General features: G+C 51.8%; 1 protein-coding gene across 1 annotated transcript in view; it reads left to right on the top strand.

Moving 5' to 3' along the window:
* Positions 1 to 12,693, top strand: part of P3H1 (prolyl 3-hydroxylase 1) — a 20,287-nt gene extending 7,594 nt beyond the window's left edge. Inside the window, exons 3-15 of the mRNA XM_011945099.1 lie at positions 418 to 607; positions 825 to 956; positions 2,198 to 2,337; positions 4,525 to 4,614; positions 4,944 to 4,996; positions 5,171 to 5,292; positions 7,490 to 7,617; positions 7,786 to 7,881; positions 8,735 to 8,885; positions 10,740 to 10,857; positions 11,286 to 11,361; positions 11,674 to 11,814; positions 12,215 to 12,693. Coding sequence (XP_011800489.1) covers positions 418 to 607; positions 825 to 956; positions 2,198 to 2,337; positions 4,525 to 4,614; positions 4,944 to 4,996; positions 5,171 to 5,292; positions 7,490 to 7,617; positions 7,786 to 7,881; positions 8,735 to 8,885; positions 10,740 to 10,857; positions 11,286 to 11,361; positions 11,674 to 11,814; positions 12,215 to 12,370 — 1,593 coding nt within the window. The 3' untranslated portion in view covers positions 12,371 to 12,693. The remainder of the gene's footprint in view (positions 1 to 417; positions 608 to 824; positions 957 to 2,197; positions 2,338 to 4,524; positions 4,615 to 4,943; positions 4,997 to 5,170; positions 5,293 to 7,489; positions 7,618 to 7,785; positions 7,882 to 8,734; positions 8,886 to 10,739; positions 10,858 to 11,285; positions 11,362 to 11,673; positions 11,815 to 12,214) is intronic.
* Positions 12,694 to 19,248: the final 6,555 nt, after the last annotated feature.

Here is a 19,248-nt window from a genome sequence, read left to right as displayed (position 1 = left end):
GAGACCAGCCTGGCCAACATGGTGAAACCCCATCTTTACTAAAATACAAAAATTAGCTGGGCACGGTGGTATGTGCCTGTAATCCCAGCTACTAGGTAGGCTGAGGCAAGAGAATCACTTGAACCCAGGAAGTGGAGGTTGCAGTGGGCTGAGATTGTGCCACTGCACTCCAGCCTGGGCAACAGAGTGAGACTCTGTCTCAAATAAAGAAAAAAAGAGCTAAATGTTTTCAGATTTCCAGAGAAACATGTAAAGACCATTTACAAAAGGCCTTCATTATATAGTGGCACCCAAGTCACCCCTTTCCATTCGTAACCTGAGGAACAGGAAATTAGGACCCCCGGGAAGTTGGCTGAGGGCAAGGAGAGTGGGTTCCTCCTCTGTGGCCTGCGTTTGAGTGCTCCTTCTTCCCAGTAGCAAGAATTTCGACTGGGAGTGCGACTCTACTCAGAGGAACAGCCAGAGGAAGCCGTGCCCCACCTAGAGGCAGCGCTGCACGAGTACTTTGTGGCCTATGAGGAGTGCCATGCCCTCTGCGAAGGGCCCTATGACTACGATGGCTACAACTACCTTGAGTACAACGCTGACCTCTTCCAGGCCATCACAGGTGGGTGCAGTTCAGAACCAGACCTTCAGCCAGGCCTCCTGGGACTCTAAGGTCACCATCTGATAATATAAATGGAGAATCTTCACCCTCATCCCTCAATTTATTAAATCTGAGAAGCTGATGAAAAATTGCTTCCGTTTGAATGTGTTCATTTTAACCAGAATTTGAGTCCTAAAGAGTGACCTCATAGTTATCCCCCCTCTTTGATTCCTTTCAGATCATTACATCCAGGTCCTCAGCTGTAAGCAGAACTGCGTCACTGAGCTTGCTTCCCACCCAAGTCGAGAGAAGCCCTTTGAAGACTTCCTCCCATCCCATTATAATTATCTGCAGTTTGCCTACTATAACAGTAAGGCCTACTTTCCTTCCTCTTTCTCTGCTGGCTAACTAAGAAGCTAAAGGCAAGGTGGGCAGGGATCACAGCCAGTTACTTCCTCAAGGTGTTTGGCTTCTTTCAGTAGCTATGGGAGGCACCATGCCAAGTGATCCTTGGGTAGTTTGTTATAAGCAACTGGCCTAGGAAGCCAATACCAGCAACCCAAAAAGCTGGGGGAGGGAGACTTAGGACCTCATCTCTTGTGCCTTCTATAATTTGTAATCTATTTTTGCTTTTGAATTAAAGTTAATAGCGAAAGTAAGGGTGTGCCACTGTTTAGCTCAGAGGACATTTGCCAGCCCTCTCCCTGATATAGCACTGATGCTTTTGTGGGGCTGCCAATTAATACCCAGAAAACCAACTGTTTGCAGAGTTCCTACTGTGTGCTAAGCATTACAAACATATTGGTGAGTATACAATATTTACAGTTGAGTTGAGGTGACTAACAAATATCAACAAGAACTATTCTGCCAAAGAGACAATCTGCTATTGTAATCTTCCCTGTCTTCTGAAAATCTATAGAAAAACGAAAGTAGGAAGACAGGGAAATTGATCTAATGATTGAGTGTATTGAGGCAGAATATTAAGGAGTATTTGAATTATTTGTGAATCTTTAAAGATGTGGGCATGCAGAGAATTCTGATTCTTTTCTGTTTCATTGTTAGGCAGCCCTGAGGACACTGACCACCTCACCTTAAAATTAATCACACAAGGCCGGGCACGGTGGCTCAAGCCTGTAATCCCAGCACTTTGGGAGGCTGAGGCGGGCGGATCACGGGTCAGGAGATCGAGACCATCCTGGCTAATATGGTGAAACCCCGTCTCTACTAAAAAGTACAAAAAACTAGCCGGGCGGGCGAGGTGGCGGGTGCCTGTAGTCCCAGCTACTCGGGAGGCTGAGGCAGGAGAATGGCGTAAACCCGGGCTGCGGAGCTTGCAGTGAGCTGAGATCCGGCCACTGCACTCCAGCCTGGGCGACAGAGCGAGACTCCGTCTCAAAAAAAAAAAAAAAAAAAATTAATCACACATTCTATGTGTATTCCATAACTTCTGCCCCTGAAATCAGGCCATCATGTTAAGTAGCAGGCACCACCTTGTCATGTTGCCATTGCCTAAGCTTTGCGGAGACTGAGCACTAAGTGGTCCCTGGTGCCAGGATTTGATCCTTTCCTTTTGACCCTTTCCTCTCAGCCATTCTTCTTTCCACTTTGCAGTTGGGAATTATACACAGGCTGTTGAATGCGCCAAGACCTATCTTCTCTTCTTCCCCAATGACGAGGTGATGAACCAAAATTTGGCCTATTATGCAGCTATGCTTGGAGAAGAACACGCCAGATCCATTGGCCCCCGTGAGGTGAGAAACTTCCTTCTGTTATGACAGCTGCCAGCTGAACTCGTGAATGCAGACCTGAGGGCGGAAGAGTGGGATAGCAGAGGGGAGTCGGCGCTGCGCGTGCAGGGCAGGGGCCAGGTGTCAGTGTCGGGGTCAGATGTGAGTTCACTCACTCGGCTTGTTATTCAGAGGAGAAGGGAGCACAGGAGGGAGTGTGGGGAGTACACAGGAGCCTCAATTAGCGTTATCTGGGCCCAGAAGTCTGTTCTCTGAGTCCTGTAGAACTGTGCGGCGGGCATGTTCTTTCCCCTCTTGGCACCCCTAACTTGGAGACTCGATATTGTTTGGCCAAGATCTATCATTTTTCACTTAATGCTGGGTTATTTGTTTTTTTGTTTTTTGTTTTTTTTCTGTTCACCTGTTTTCTGTCTCCATTTTCTTTCCCATCTCTTCTTCTTCCTGCCATTGTTTGTTCTCTCCCATCTTTCAGCATTTTCCCTGTCTCACTCCAAAACTGGGAGAAGTATCTGTAAAACACAAAGACTGCTGCGCTGAAGGGAAACACCCAGGCTCTTCCTTCCCAGCTCTGGGAAGTCTCAGAGGCTCCAGTAGAAACAGCCTCTTGCTGCCCCTCCCGTGTGGGTTGTCTTTGTAGTTGTCCTCTTTGGCCACTAGATGGTGACCATCTGGCTTTAAGATGGCACTTCCCATCTCTTGTCTTGCTTGGTTAATACCTTTTCCCTGCCTTATGGCCATAAAGGGGAGTCTGAGGGGAGTGAGGGGAAATAAACCCATGTGGCCAATCTCCCATTTGTAACTAGAAGTCCCCTTTTGGAAGGAAGGTAACTAACATTTGTTGAGCCCCTGTCCAGGCGAAGCTCTGTGCAGGGTGGGCTGTATCCATCATCCCATTTAATCATCATAGCTGCCCTGCAAGGTGGGCAGTCTTCTTCCCACTTTAGGGATGAGGACTGTTAGCATCTGAGAGATGAAGCAACTTGTGCAGTGGCTTGTGGCCATTCAGTGATGACCAGAATCTGTTCCCTGCTTGGCCCCAGTGCAGGCACAGCTCCAGACACATGGCTGACACTCAGTAAATCAGCGTGGAATGAATAAAGGATGGAAGTGGGGTTTGCTTCATAGCAGCCTTATAGGGTAATTGGAGAGGATTAAATGAGATAACATAGCACATCATAGATGACAGAAGCCAGTAATGTAAACTCCTGAGGAGAAAACGTCTCTCTTCCTCTTAGGTAAATATAGTAGATGACATAGGATTCATTGACTCCTTTAATTCCTCCTTGAACTGCCTCATGTTTTATTTCAACTGATGATGTCTTCTTTTTCTCTTCCTTCCTCCTCCTGCTGCTTGGAGATTAGCAGGGCACCTAGGGAAAGATGTGACCCTGGAAGTTACTCAGTTTCCCTGCCCTGGGTAAGCCTTGCCCAGGAGTCCACGTGGGAAGGCCAGAGTGCCAGGCCCTCCCACTGCAGCTGCTCATTCTCAGGGAGGGGTGTGGCCTGGTTAGGGTCTGAGAGGAGGCAGGTGGCAGAACAGAAAGCACATGGGCTTTAGGACCGTAAAGACCCGGCTCTGTCTGTCCGAATGCACATTCTGCTATGAAAAAAAAAAGAAAAAGATAACAGAAGACCTGGGTTTGACTGCAGGTCCCTGCTCTCCCGTGCCCTGTAGTGTCACCTTAGACAGTGGTACGTCTCCCCTGTGCCTCAGATGCTTCCTCTGTAGAATGAGCATACTAGTATCAACCTCAGATGTGGCTATAAAGATCAAATGAATAACATGTCAGTTGCCTAATGCCTGATTCCTTTTCCTGCTTTGTGGACTCCTGTGGAGGTCAAGAAGAAATTATCTTTCTTTGAAGAATATTTCTACTTGGGAGAATCATCAGATTTTCTGTCCTAGAGACTAATGGGGGTTGGGATGGGGGAGGAGCAGGCTTTTTCCCTTAAGTAAAGCCTGGTTATTGTGGTACCTCAGAGGTACTGTTGCTTGTGCCAGGCAGAGGAACCCTTGGACACAGAAATTAGACTTTTGTCCCAAACTGGGGAACAGACAGAGAGCATTGGTATGGAGAAGAGGCCTCAGGTCACATGGGAGCGTCAGTGTGGGGTGCCAGGGAGGGGAACCCTCAGAGGTTAAAAGCCAGGGCTGAGTTCTGGGGGACTTGTTTGCCTTTGTACCCGCAGAGTGCCAAGGAGTACCGACAGCGAAGCCTTCTGGAGAAAGAGCTGCTCTTCTTCGCTTATGATGTTTTTGGAATCCCCTTTGTGGATCCGGTGAGCTAGGGCACAGGAGCCGGAAGGGCGCAGGGACAGAGTGAGCGGGGGAGATGAATGGGGACGAGGGGAACACTGTGCAATTCTAACAGAAAACTTGTTGGAGGCTGAGCCTAGCCTGGGATCTGTGCAAGGCAGGGATGAGAGACAGATGAAAGGGGAACACTGGGCAGCTAGAAGTGACTTAGATGTGGAAACCTCCCATTTTGTCTCCTGAAAGGAAGAAAGTGATAAGCTGGATTACTTCTGTGGGCCTATTTTATGCATTGAGACACCTGGAAGATTAAGTAGATCGTCTTACCTTTTTCATTTCTTCTGGACCTACTTAGGATTCATGGACTCCAGAAGAGGTGATTCCCAAGAGATTGCAAGAGAAACAGAAGTGAGGACCTTGAAGAAACTGCATGGTTGGATCAGTCTGATGAAGCACTTGAGGCTTCCTGAGCCCAGGCAGATGTGAACTCCTGGCAAGGGGTGGGCAGGTCCAGTTTGGGAAGTTGGGGTGGAGCCCAGGGCTGGCCCTTGAATGCAGTCCTCAGAGCGGCTGTGCCCATAGGTCGGAACGGGAAACAGCCGTACGCATCTCCCAGGAGATTGGGAACCTTATGAAGGAAATCGAGACCCTAGTGGAAGAGAAGACCAAGGAGTCATTGGATGTGAGCAGACTGACCCGGGAAGGTGAGAGGACAGAGATAGGGGCATGTCTGGCTGTTGTCAGGGAGCCAGACAGGTCACCCCACATTTGCCAGGCAGCGCTGCACCCCAGCATTACAGAGCTCACCATGAGCCAGCCTCAGGGTCCAAGTTCAGTGGGCATCCTTCCTAACTCACCAGCGGGACTTTCAACTGGAAAGAGCACTGAGAATTGTCCTTTGGTTCAGATATCAGACTCCAGGATGTAGTGGTGCACACTTGTAATCCCAGCTACTCGGCAGGCTGAGGCAGGAGGATCGCTTGACCCCCGGAGTTTGAATCCAGCCTGGGCAATATAGCAAGACCTCATCTTTAAAAAAAATAAAAAAGAGGACTCCTGTGTCACAGAAACACGAGTGACTAGTGTTGTCCACTTCCATAGGTATTAACTCATCCTATCTCCCCACTCCCAAACTCTTTTCTCCCAGTTTTCACCATTCGTCCTGTTACCGAGACTCAATGCCTTCAGGCCTCCTTTGACTCCTCTTCCTCCTGTGCCCGTCCCCTGCAAGCTGCTGGGAAGGCCTACTGATTGTGGCTCTGCTCTGCAGTGCTGCTTCTCAGCTCTCTCCCCACCCTTTCCGTTTTTCATTGCCTCAGGTCTCCTTCAGGGCCTGGCACCTCCTATCTGTACCCACCCTCTCCTCACCTGGCCTGTCCTTGCCCCTGCCTGCTTATGGTAGCTAGGCCAGTCTTGCAGACACTGGCCTCTGACCCATCCTCCGTGCCTGCCCCTTAACCGAATGTTCTACTGTTGTCCTGTTTATACCTTTTCTTCACACAGGACTGCACCTTGTTCCATAAGCCTGCCCACTGCCCACCAGTCTGTGTTTATCCCTGGCTCTCCTAGTATGCTTCCCACCATCCCTGCCGATGAGGGCATCTGAGATACACCCTGCAAAGCCTTTCTTTTTTCTTTTTGGAGGCGGAATCTCGCTCTGTTGCCAGGCTGGAGTGCAGTGGTGCAATCTTTGCTCATTGCAACCTCCACATCCCGGGATCATCAAGCAATTTTCCTGCCTCAGCCTCCTGAGTAGCTGGGATTACAGGCATGTAGCACCATGCCTGGCTAACTTTTCTGTATTTTTAGTAGATACAGGGTTTCACCATGTTGGCCAGGCTGGTCTCAAACTCCTGACCTTGTGATCCGCCCACCTCAGCCTCCCAAAGTGCTGGGATTACAGGTGTGAGCCACTGTGCCCAGCCATAAAGCCTTTCTTAACCTCCCAGATGATTGGAGTGCCCTCCTTTCTTTTGAACTTCTTAGGGCATTTATGGTCTGTCTTGTGCTAGTTATTTGCATAATTGTTAGAGAACAGGTACTGCTTCTAGGATTCATCTCTTACCCTGTCTGGTACAGTTCCTGGTACACACTGAAGCCTCAGTTATCGAGTGGAGTTGAACTGAGTCTCTAGTATTAGTATGTCCCTAACACAGAGAAACACCATGAGAACTGTAAGAGAGAAATGTTGACCTTTGCCCTATAGTGGCTTATATTAACAGAGGTTAATTAAACAAGATTAGTGTATGAAAATAATTTGTCCAGCATTCCTTTGTTTTCAGACCACTTTCACTTTGTTATTTCTCTTGATTCTTACAACTGTTTGAGAGGTGGGTCGTGCAGATTGCAAGATCCTTATTTTAAATGACAATGTTGATATCATGGTAGCCAAACTTTTGAGGACTTACCATCTGCCAAATATCGTGCTAAGCGTTTAACTTGCCTTCCTTGTTCTTAACATTATACTGGCATTAAACGTGTAAGGTAGATGCTGTTTGACCGATGAGAACGTTTTAATTAATTAAAATTAACCTCAAGGAGGTTAAGTAACTTGCCGAGGTCACACAGCTAATCAATGGGGGATCTAGGAGTCAAAGCCGGTTCTTCCTCGCTCTGGAGCTCATGTTTTAGGATTGTGTTTCTGATGGTTCCTCAACGGTGTGTCATGGCCCAAGAGCTAGCAGCTGTTTGGTCATGGAGCTGGGACTGGGAATCTCCTCTTTCAGCTCTATGTTCTGTCCTCTGGACCACTCTGCCTTTGAAAATGACCTAGCGGGAGATTTTCCTGGTGAAAAGGAAACAGCTGGAATTTCTGTTTATGACCAGGAGGCAATATCTAATGGAGAGTCTTTGGTCAAAGCTGCTGCTAGATTTAGCTAAAGTTTTGTTCTTGCTTTGCAGGTGGCCCCCTGCTGTATGAAGGCATCAGTCTCACCATGAACTCCAGACTCCTGAATGGTTCCCAGCGGGTGGTGATGGACGGTGTAATCTCTGACCATGAATGTCAGGAGCTGCAGAGACTGACCAACGTAAGGGAAGCCCAGTGACTGCACCTTCCCCTGTGGGTCCAGCATCCCCCCCATCAAGTGCCCCTTGGGTGGTAGCCTTCACCTTCCTCTTGCTGGCTGCAGTTGACCACCTCTTCTCAAGCCCTCAGCTGTCGTGGCTAATATCACCTTGTGTTTGGGGCCTTGTAGGTGGCAGCAACCTCAGGAGATGGCTACCGGGGTCAAACCTCCCCACATACTCCCAATGAAAAGTTCTATGGTGTCACTGTCTTCAAAGCCCTCAAAGTAAGATCAACACTTGGCATTCTAGAGTGTGGAGAAAGGGGTAGGGAAGGGGGAAGCTCAGGCTTTGAGGAGGCGTTGGGGCTGGTGCCAGGAAAGGTGAAGAGGGTCCACCTCCCAACATTTCTGTTGCCAGGAAGTGAGGATGAGTTATGTTGAGTGAGGTTCTCTTTCAAATCCTCGCTGTTCGACCGAGCATAATAAAAACAAAGCGAGCAGGTAAGACTGCTCGCCAAAGCTATGAGAATGCTTTCTGAAGAAAGGCTGATTCCAGAGGGCTGTGCTTCTGTGCAGGATGCACAGTGTGCTCATAAAGAGAGAGAGGAAGGAGAGGAAGAAGAGGAATATGGTAGAGGTATTGGGCATGGGCAGCAGAGGCTGCAGCTTCAGTGGGGGTGCGGGGATGTGAGATGGGCCTAGTCCTCATTGTCTCTGGCAGCCCAAAGAGGGGTGTTGTATTAGTCCGTTTTCACGCTGCTGATAAAGACATACCCAAGACTGGGCAATTTACAGAAGAGGTTTAACTGGACTTACAGTTCCATGTGGCTGGGGTAGCCTCACAGTCATGGTGGAAGGCAAGGAGGAGCAAGTCACGTCTTACATGGATGGCAGCAGGCAAAAAGAGAACTTCTGCAGGCAAACTCCCATTTTTTTAAAGCCATCAGATCTCGTGAGATTTACTCACTGTTATGAGAATGGCACAGGAAAGATCCACCCCCATGATTCAGTCATCTCCCACCGGGTCCCTTCCACAACACATGGGAATTATGGGAGCTACAAGATAAGATTTGGGTGGGGACACAGAGCCGAACCATATCAGGCGTTCAGGGCAGCTGACCACCTGTTTCCTTGGCAGCTGGGGCAAGAAGGCAAAGTTCCTCTGCAGAGTGCCCATCTGTACTACAACGTGACGGAGAAGGTGCGGCGCATCATGGAGTCCTACTTCCGCCTGGACACGCCCCTCTACTTCTCCTACTCTCATCTGGTGTGCCGCACTGCCATCGACGGTGGGCCTCATCACCCCCACAGCCCCCCAACACATGCTGCATCTCAGCTCTGTGCTGGATGCTGAGGACACAGAGAATAGGATGCGATCCCTTTTCTCCAGTTGGGGAACCAATGTAAACAAATGGGTGGCATCTCAGTGTGATGCATGCCACAGTAGCATGGAGGAAGTTATAGTCAACCTACCTGGCGATCAAGAAGGCTTCCCAGAGGGAAACGGGGTGCGGCCAGAAAGGTGGCCTCCCCTCACTTGTCATGCAACGCACGTTCATGGGGAAGCTGGCGCTAAACCATTTGCAGAGGACCTGCTTCCGGGTCGGGATTTCATACATAGCTAAGCAGCTCCCTCGCTGCCTCCTGTTGAAAGTCAGCCCTCGACAGAAGGGTTTGTTAAAAGCAAAAATAATAACAACAGCAAAAAGAAGGCTTCCCGAGGAAGCGATGGGAGTTTTGCAGGATGAATACGATTACGGAGTACACCGGGTGGTGGGATGGTGTTTGCACAGGGTTGGAGGCATTGTGCAGCCCGGTAGTCAGGGGAACTAAGAAAGGTGCCAAATCCTGGAGAGCTACCTTCAAGGATTTTTTATCCTTTAGCTCAACCATACCTATGTGGCAGGTTCTCTTTTACTAATTGTTAAACACCAAATTTGTGAGAGAGCTGCATGATTTACAAGTGAGAGTGGCCTGGAGCTTACTCCTCATTCCCTCACCCACCCACATTCCCTTTTGCATGTCTGAGAAGGCGAGAGGTTCAGCCAGTGCTGCAAGGATCCCATGTGGCCCAGAGCCGGCTCTGTCATACTGGAGCCTTCAGCAGGCCCCTGGCACTGACGGCCATTGGTAGGTGGCACAGATCAGAGGGCTTTCCTCTGCCTCAGGATGTTTGAAAATTCTGTCAGAATCTGGGCACACCCAAAGGGACCAGTCAGACACACAACTGGGTGTGTCACAAGCCCCCGGTGGGAGAGCATAGGCACAGGCGCCAGGAGGCCAGGGAGGCCTCATCAAGCAGTGAAGGACGTGGTGAGGCCTTGACTTTTAAAAGATTCATTTTGCTGCTGTGTGTGTGGAGAGATTTCAAACCAAAAAGGGAAGCTGGTCGTCAGTGACCTCCGTGGACAAGGGTAAAGCCCTAAACTCAGGAAGTGGCAGTGGGAGGAGGGAGAAGCGAGGCCCCGGGAAGGTGCAGGAGGTGGATGGACAGGACCTGGTGACTGGCTGGACAAGTGGGAATGGAGAAGGAGGTACCCACCATGACGTGATGGTGCCTACACAGAGCATGCTAAAGGTTTACATTGGGGAAAGACGTGGTCTGCCTGGTATTTGACAGTGAGCCCAGTCTGTTCCCTTTTGTGACCCTCTCCCTGCATGGTTTCTCCATCCACCTCACCCCAGAGCCCCCCTGAAGTTCATGCTTTCCCTTTGCTAGGCAGCTCTTCTCTGCCCCGCTTTCTGCCACTCAGCCCCATTTTCTGCCGTCCTGAAGGAAGGCTGACCCACTCTGCCCTGCGTCCCTCCCACCTCCTGACCCCCCATTCTCACTTCCCTGGGCCTTTGTATTTTGTAAAGTGCGGCTACAAACAAGGGTTGTGCCATTCTGCCCAAGATCTGCCCTTGGTTGGAGCCCTTCATTCCTGCTTGCCACACCCTGCTCACCTCTGCCAAGAACTGTCCTAGGAAGCCTGCAGACTTGTCCTGGCCCCTAGGCTTGTGGCTTAGCCAAAGACACCCCCCTAGTTCATTGGGCATTCCATAGACTCAGACACATTTTGGGAAGCACCTCCCCTGCCAAGAAGAGAGCTGTGCCATCTCCCGAGGTGCTCCCATGCTAACATGTGTGACATTGGCCCCAGAGGTCCAGGCAGAGAGGAAGGATGATAGCCATCCAGTCCACGTAGACAACTGCATCCTTAATGCCGAGACCCTCGTGTGCGTCAAAGAGCCCCCAGCCTACACCTTCCGGGACTACAGGTGAGTGTGGGGCAGGTGCGGGGTGAGGAAGTCTGTGCCCTCCTCAGAGGCCCCACAGTGCCCTGCACTCTACTGCCCCACCCTAGCACACACACACTGGTTGGGGCTAGCTGTCCCAGAGTCCAATCCTTTATCCCCAAACCTGCTGAATAAGAAGATAGGCAAAGAGGGAATCATAGTGTGGTGTGACAAGAACAGTAGTGTGAGTGGACTTGGTACAGAAGCACCCTGAGAAGGGCACAGGGGACTCTGAGGCGAGGGTGGAGAGTGGAAAGGTGGAGTTTGTGTGGCATCAGTATAGGTTCTTAAAAGTCTTCCCACCCACACAAAACCACCCTCCTGCTGCTGGTTGAGAGCACCTGGAGGCAAAGAGTCTGGGGAGAAGGAGGTGGGGAAGGGCCGTGTTGAGATGTCTCTGCCTTTCCCAGCGCCATCCTTTACCTAAATGGGGACTTCGATGGCGGAAACTTTTATTTCACTGAACTGGATGCCAAGACCGTGACGGTGAGTGCTCCTTTGTCCTTATCCCTAGGAGATAAAAAGTCCATTTTCTACAGCTGATGTTCCCAAAGTGCGGTGGACAAAAATAACCAACTGGACTTCCCAGTGGGCAGTACCCGTCCCCTAGCCAGAGGGGCTTTGAGACGTGTCCGTCACTCCTCTCGCCGGTCACCCTTTCTCTTTAATTCTGGCCTTAGGGAAGCCAACCTGAAGAGCTGCCCTCAGTCCTGAGCCCTAACGAGCCCATGTCTCTTCTGAGAGTGGACTACAGTCTTTGTCCTGTGCAACTCCCCCTTCCCTTTCTGTCCCCCTTAGGCAGAGGTGCAACCTCAGTGTGGAAGGGCCGTGGGATTCTCTTCAGGCACTGAAAACCCACATGGAGTGAAGGCTGTCACCAGGGGGCAGCGCTGTGCCATCGCCCTGTGGTTCACCCTGGACCCTCGACACAGCGAGCGGGTGAGAGCAGTCGGTGCTGAAGTGACCCGTTCCCAGAGTGCCCTTGCTTTGCCTCTCCCTTCCCCCAATCCCACTGCCAGTGGCTGAGACACGAAAGGAGCACTTGGGACACCAGCTCCAACGCCCTGTCATTATGGTCACATTGCCTTGTCCTCCCTGGGCCTGCTGTGAACGGGATCCAGGTGGGGAAAGGGGTCAAGACAGGGAGCGATGCTGAGTTCTTGCTTCCCTCCTTGGGCCCCACTTCAGCTGTCCTTGTCCAGAGAGTAGGACCTGCTGGGAAAGAGATGAGCCTGGGGCCATTAAGGAACCTTCCTTGTCCCCTGGGAAGTAGCAGCTGAAAGATAGCGAGTGTCTGGTCCGGAGGCCTCTCTGAATGGACAGGGGTTTGTCCTTTCAGGACAGGGTGCAGGCAGATGACCTGGTGAAGATGCTCTTCAGCCCAGAAGAGATGGACCTCTCCCAGGAGCAGCCCCTGGATGCCCAGCAGGTCCCCCCTGAACCTGCACAAGAGTCTCTCTCAGGCAGCGAATCAAAGCCCAAGGATGAGCTATGACAGCGTCCAGGTCAGATGGATGGGTGACTAGACCCACGGAGAGGAACTCTCCTGCACTCTGAGCTGGCCAGTCCCTCAGGGCTGCGGAGCAGTGAGCCTACATCTGCCACTCAGCCGAGGGGACCCTGCTCACAGCCTTCTACATGGTGCTACTGCTCTTGGAGTGGACATGACCAGACACTGCACCCCCTGGACCTGGCTGAGGGCTCAGGACACAGGCCCAGACACCCCAAGGGGCCTCCACAGGCCGCTGCATGACAGCAATACAGTATTTAAGTGTCTGTGTAGACAACCAAAGAATAAATGATTCATGGTGTTTTTTACTTGGTTTGTTCAGACAGTGGAAATTTGCCTAGAGACAAAAATTCTGTTCCAGAGGTCTCACTTGATAAAAATTGCTCTAGGCAGGACCCAGTGGCAGGTGCAGGACAAGAAGGCCTGGCTTGGCACCTGGCTCGACCACTTGCTGTGCAGCCACAGGCCAGACACTTAACCTTCAGCACCTCAGGGTTGTCATCTGTATAATGGGGATCATAGTCCTCCCTCTGCTCACCTTCTGGGGCAGCTGTATGGCCCAGATGCAGTATCAGATGTGACAACACTTGTAAACGGTAAAGCTCTGGGTGAATGGTTGGGATTATGGTTAATCCTCTTCTGGCAGGGAGCAGCGGTCAGCAGTGCCCTGGCACGTCGCCCCCATGTCAGCCACATGCTTCGTGCTCTGCTGTCTGTCCTCAGTGTCCTGTATCTTGGCCTCCCTGTGCAGAACGACACACTCTAGGAAACACTGGGAATGGAGATTTAGCTCCTCTGGCTGCATCCCTGTTACTAGGTCCAGAGCTTTGACTGTGCTTGAGATGCTACAGGGCATTGAGTGTAGGAACCTGCACCTGAGTGTTCACTTCTTCCATCAACCAATATTTATTTACTGAGCACCAGCTAAGTGCCTGGTCCTGGGAACATGGTAGTGAACAAAACAAGTCCCCACCTTCATACAGCTTGTATTTTGTAGGAGAGACAGATAACACACGTAAAGTGTGTGTGTGTGTGTGTGTGTGTGTGTGTGTGTGTGTGTGTAACCCTTTGAGGTAGAAAATAAAACAAGTCAGGGCCCAAGGTGGAGGAAAAACAAGGAAGTCAATGTGGCAGTGTAGATTGGGCAAGAAAGAGTGTAGTGACATTAGCCAGGAGAGGTGTCATGTGCCTGTAGTCCCAGCTACTCAGGAGGCTGAGGCAGGAGGATCGCTTGAGCCTGAAAGTTCGAGGCTGCAGTGAGCTGTGACTGCCCCACTGCACTCCAGCCTGCGCAAAAAAGCAGGATCCCAGCTCTAAAGACAAATAAAAAGGAGAGTGGTGGATTGTCAGGGGTGTCTGGGGCCTATTTTTAAAGTAGAGCCAACAGGCATTGCTGATGGATTGGATGTGAGGTGTGAGAAAAGGCGTCAAGAAGAAGCTAGGCCAGGCTCAGTAGTTCACGCCTATAATCCCAGCAGTTTGGGAGGCCAAGGCAGGTGGATCACTTGAGCTCAGAAGTTCAAGACCAGCCTGGTCAACATAGGGTGACCCTGCCTCTAAAAAAATGTTTAAAAGCCAGGCATGGTGATGCACACCTGTGGTCCCAACTATTAAGGAGGCTGAGGTAGGAGGATCACAAGCCCAGGAGGTCAAGCCTGCTCCACTGTACTCCAGCCGGAGTGACAGAACAAGACCATGCCTCAAAGAAAGAACAAGGCTGGTCGTTGTGGCTCACGCCTGTAATCCCAGCACTCTGGGAGGCTGAGGCAGGTGGATCACCCAAGGTCAGTAGGTCGAAACCAGCCTGGCCAACATGGTGAAACCTGTCTCTACTAAAAATACAAAAATTAGCTGGGCTTCATGGCAGGTGCCTGTAATCCCAGCTACTTGGGAGGCTGAGGCAGGAGAATCGCTTAAACTTGGGAAGTGGAGGTTGCAGTGAGCCAAGATCATGCCATTGTACTCCAGCCTGGGCGCCAGAGCAAGACTCCATCTCACAAAAAAAAAAAAAAAAAAAAAAAGAACAGCCAGGCACGGTGGCTCACGCCTGTAATCCCAGCACTTTGGGAGGCCAAGGGGGGGGGATCACTTGAGGTCAGGAGTTTGAGACCAGCCTGGTCAACATGGTGAAACCCTGAAAAAAAAAAAAAAAAAAAGAACAGCCAGGCACGGTGGCTCACGCCTGTAATCCCAGAACTTTGGGAGGCCAAGGTGGGTGGATCACGCGAGGTCAGGAGTTTGAGACCAGTCTGGCCAATATGGCAAAACCCTGTCTCTACTAAAAATACAAAAATTAGCTGGGTGTGGTGGCAGGTGTCTGTAATCCCAGCTACTCAAGTGACTGAGGTGAGACAATCACTTGAACCCAGGAGGCGGAGGTTGCAATAAGCCAAGATTGTGCCATTGCACTCCAGCCTGGGCAACAAGCATGAAACTCCATTTCAAATAAATACGAACAAAAACAAAAGTTCCAATTAAAAAAAAGAGATTATTGGGCTGAGCACAGTGACGCACGCTTGTAATCCCAACATGTTGGGAGGCCAAGTCAGGAGGATCACTTAAGCCCAGGAGTTCAAGACCAGCCTTGGCAACACAGGAAAACCGTATCTCTTTTAAAAAAGAAAAATTGTTTTTTAGGAAACGATTATTTTTTGAGCTGGGAGATAGCACTGCGTGTTAGTTGGCTGATGGGAATGATCCAGTCAAAATAGTCACTCCTCCTTTTATCATGGTTGATCCCCGCTGTCCTATTTGGGTGACTCACTCGGCATACAGAGAGGACCACATTGGTGCAAAGAGCATGAACTCTACTCACACACTGAGCTGGGTGACACCCCCACTTCCACCACGTGGAGTTGTGTGACCTCCAGCAAGTTAGGGAACCTGCGTGTGTTTCCTCACCAGCGAAATGGAATCACAGTCCTTCCCAGGATGGTTGAGCAAGGGAATGCTCACAAAGCAACCAGCACGACGCTTAGCCCATGGTAGACATCAACATTACCAGAGACTACATCAGCCTGATTCTGGTTTTCCAGAAGTTTCCACATCAAGGCAGATGACCTTTACAGTTTCAACTTATGCTAACCAGATACAGGCAGCAGCCTCTTAACTGAGCTCACAAAAGGCCAGATGTTTTCAAGGCAGCAGGCCCAAGAGAAGTGTATATAATTAGAGTGGGGCGAATCCTCCTGGAAGCATGGGGTGATGGCAGCCTGGCTGAGATGCGACTGTGATTTAGGTCTGTGTTTGGTAACGCACGTGCAAGGGCAAGAAGAAAGGAGAGAGCCCACAGGAGGGTTGGAGGGGATGAGAAGCAACTTCTCAAACTCGGTGAAGATTCAGATATGGAAGACGCCACTAGTCTCTGGTGCCCCAGGCATCTAGCAGAGCTCTCAGGAGGGGCATCAAGAGATGGATCCTGTACTCAGTGTGGTTAGCACAGGAGATAAGGCAAATGGGACAGCCACATGTGTCACAGAGGCACTGGGCCGGGGCGAGAGGGTGGAACACAAAAATGTGTCTGCTAACACAGTCTCAAGGTGCTCAGGGACCTCAGGAAGGAGGTAAATGATGTGCTAAGTGCAGCGAATGAAAAGATGCCAAGAGTATGATGGGATTGCAGATCAGGATGCTTAGCCGTGCCTGGGCAGGCAGAATCACTGGGGTTGGCCACACAGCTGGCTGTATTGCTTTCTAGCTGTGTGCCCTGAGGCAAGTAGTCTCCATTCCAAGCTTATAGTTCCGGGAATCTCAGACTCGGAGTTGGGAGGGTGATAAGAACTCCAAAATTTCAAATGATGATTGCAGAGAAGGTGCTAGATTGCTAAAGACTGAATCAGACCCTCCTAACTGGCATTGAGAGAGGGCGGTGGAAAGGTCTCCGATTTTTCACAGGGAGGGAGGCAAAAACATTGAATCCTCATACCAATCAGTCAGTAATCGCCACATACCTAGCAAGGCCGGCTGTCAGTCAGGCACTGTTGCAGAGGAAGTGGCAGTGGGTCTTCAGCCACAGGCAGTCTGCCCACTCCCAGGGTGCGAAGGCTGGAGGGGCAGACTGTGCGGGGAGTCTTTTTGGAAGAGAGCTTTAATTAGCCACAGTTCTGCAGGCGTTTTATGCTTTCAAACAGCATTTCTCACCTATCAAAATCTGATCCTTGTAAACTCCCTCATGCATCAGACAGGGCAAATGTTATTATCCCTACTTTTCAGTGGAGAAACCAGGTCCAGGGAAGCTGAGGCCTTGGCTGTCACATAGCTTTTCAGTGGCAGGGGTAAAGCTAGAACTGCAGGCTTCTCGTAGCCTGAGTGAAAGCACAGTGTGGTGTGCCACCCCAGGGCAGTTTCAGTGAGCTCTTAATGGAGGCTGAGCTGGGTCCCTGAGCCTTCCTGTTCTCCCCGCATGCCTGGGAGTCACTGGACTGCAAGGGGGGCACCAGGAGTGGTAGGTGCCCTAGATGGAGAAGCTGTGCCAGGTTACGGAGTGCCACTCCAGAAGCAGAATCTGAATTCCAAAAGACTTTGGACCAAGAGTGAGGGAAGGCCATCAGGATAGGAGAGACTCAAAGCCTCAAATAACAAAGAGAAGGGATAAACAGAAGCGCTTCAGAGGAAGAGGAGAGCCCTGTTCTGGATCACGAAGAGGCTCTGGGAACGCCCAGGATGGAGGAGCATGCAGGCCTCCTGCTGGCTCTGGGGCCCTGTGGACTGCGGCTCCCTTCCCCTCTTTGGCTCTCAAATTGTCAATGGAGGGGGCCGCAGCCCGTGGTCTCTGAGGCGTGTTTCCGACTGGCCTCTGGGCTCCTGACCCAGGTCCTCCTGAAACCAGAATGACCCCTGGATCTTCCCTACAGAGAGCACTCCTGCAGATGGCAGGGAAAAGGGGCCAAGGCCCAGCGTGGGGAGAAGGAGGGCTTCACCTTTGGAGAAGCATATGTGGAACAGCTACCCAGCACCAGGCCCCTGCCCTCCCCAGACATCGCTTACCTTAACGGACCACCACAACTCCATGCAGCAAACCTCCCATTTAGAGTGAGGACCCTGAGGCACCACAGTCATTCAGGTCACCCCTGGGGAGCATCTTGTCACTGCCCGCGGCCCCCTTCAATCTGGACCTGGTGCCTCCCTCAAAAAGGGAGGAGTGTGGGAGAGAGACCAGGGGGGCAAGCACCACACAGTTTCAAGCGGAAAACTCTTCCTGCTGCTTCCTAGCTGGGGGTCTATCACCTCCTTCCGCCATGGTCTCCTTACTGTTAGGAGGCCTGCTGCCTGCAACAGTGGCCTGCATGCTTAAATTAATGCACTGGTCGCGGGGTGCCCATTGCGGCCCCAGCAGGATGGAGGAAGCTCCCCTCGATCCTGCTGTCTTGTCATTGTGGCAGAGGAATTTGAGCTCAGGACTTTCTTCTCTGCCACTGTCCTAGACCCCATTTGCTCTTTCGGACCCGCAGGTCATGCAGGAAGCAGGTCTGTGTGTGCTTGAATCCACGTGGCTCTGACTCTCCCAGCACAGAGAGCCTCAGAGGGTCCCAGTGTGGGCCACCACAGGCCAAGCAGTGCCCACCCTTGACCCTCAGACGGCAGACCACTCCCCCAGCTCTGGCCAGAGCTGCAGGCCATACCAGAGGCCTACGCCCTGGGCGGGCACACAGGGCTGCCATTGTCTGCTCAGCGCCTGGCACCCTCTCGTTTGCATAGCCACGTGAAGAATGCGAGGGAGCAGGCTGGGGACTTGTCCCTTCAGAGGGGGTTGGGCTGTGGGGGAGGAAGCCAGCAGGGGTCTGCAGCAGGACCCTGCCTTCCCGCAATGCAGTCGAGGAAAGGTGGGTGGGCTATTGGGGACGGAGGGGGTGGCCGGGGGCTGGCAGGAGTGGGAGCAGGGTTGTGACATTTCTCCTGCACCCACGCCGCAGTGGGGCCCAATTGAACGTGAGGGGATTGCTAATGAGGTGGAAGAGAGTTAAACATTCCCCTACTCCTGAGGACCGAGAGACTGGGAGAGAGAAGAGGGAGGTGGAGGTGCTCGGAGGGGGCAGCCTGAACCCCAGGAATGTGCAGAGGCTACTGCTCTGCACCAGGCTGCTCTAGAGCTGGGGGCCAGGGCCCAGTGTTCCAGTCCCAGCGGGAGCTACTAAGCCAGCCAGCAAGGGGATTAAGGGGCTGAGCAATCCGCCTTCCTTCAGGCTGATGCCAGAAGGTCGGGGCTGTCTCCCCAGCTCCCCACCAGGCCCCTTGCTGGCCGGCAGCCAGCACTGGCCCAGCCTTGATAGGGCCCCTTTTCTGTCCCCCTCAGATCTCAAAAAGACCCCACAGTACTTATTTCCTGGTCTGGCCTCCCTGATTTTTGGCACACACAGCTCCCAGGTACCCATGACCCCTCTTCCCAACACCCCACCCCTAGCTCAGCCTCCCCACATCTAGCTTCAGAGCCCCTGCCAAAAAGTTATCCTTGATGTCTAACTCTAGTTTTACCTGCTGCAAACTGGCATCCCTTTCCCTTCTGTCCTAAAGTCAAAGGGCAGAAAACCCCAAGGGTTACATCAGCCTTGCAAGAGCAAAGCCCATCCTCCCAGGGCTGGTTTTTGGGTGAGCGATTATCTGAATTTTAGGGCACCCAAATCAGGTTCCTAAAGGGGTTTCCCTGGGGGGAAAGGCCCTGAGGGCAGCTGGGTCATTCCTCTCAGCCCCTCCCTTCCCTATCCCTGGGGAAGGGGGCGGAGCAGGGACACCACCTGGGCCATGGGCCGGCCCTCCGCCCCCAGGGGGCTGGGCATGAGCTTTGCTGGGGACCCTGCTCTGGCTTAGGCGGCTGCTGTGGGCGGGCCCTGGCCTTTTCCAGCCCCTGGGCCTCCCCCTGCATTCTG

The sequence above is a fragment of the Colobus angolensis genome, unplaced genomic scaffold (assembly GCF_000951035.1).
Source record: "Colobus angolensis palliatus isolate OR3802 unplaced genomic scaffold, Cang.pa_1.0 Scaffold106, whole genome shotgun sequence".
NCBI classification, from domain to species: Eukaryota; Metazoa; Chordata; class Mammalia; order Primates; family Cercopithecidae; genus Colobus; species Colobus angolensis.
The sequence above is the reverse complement of the archived record's forward strand: the minus strand, read 5'-3'. Positions and strand labels throughout refer to the sequence as shown.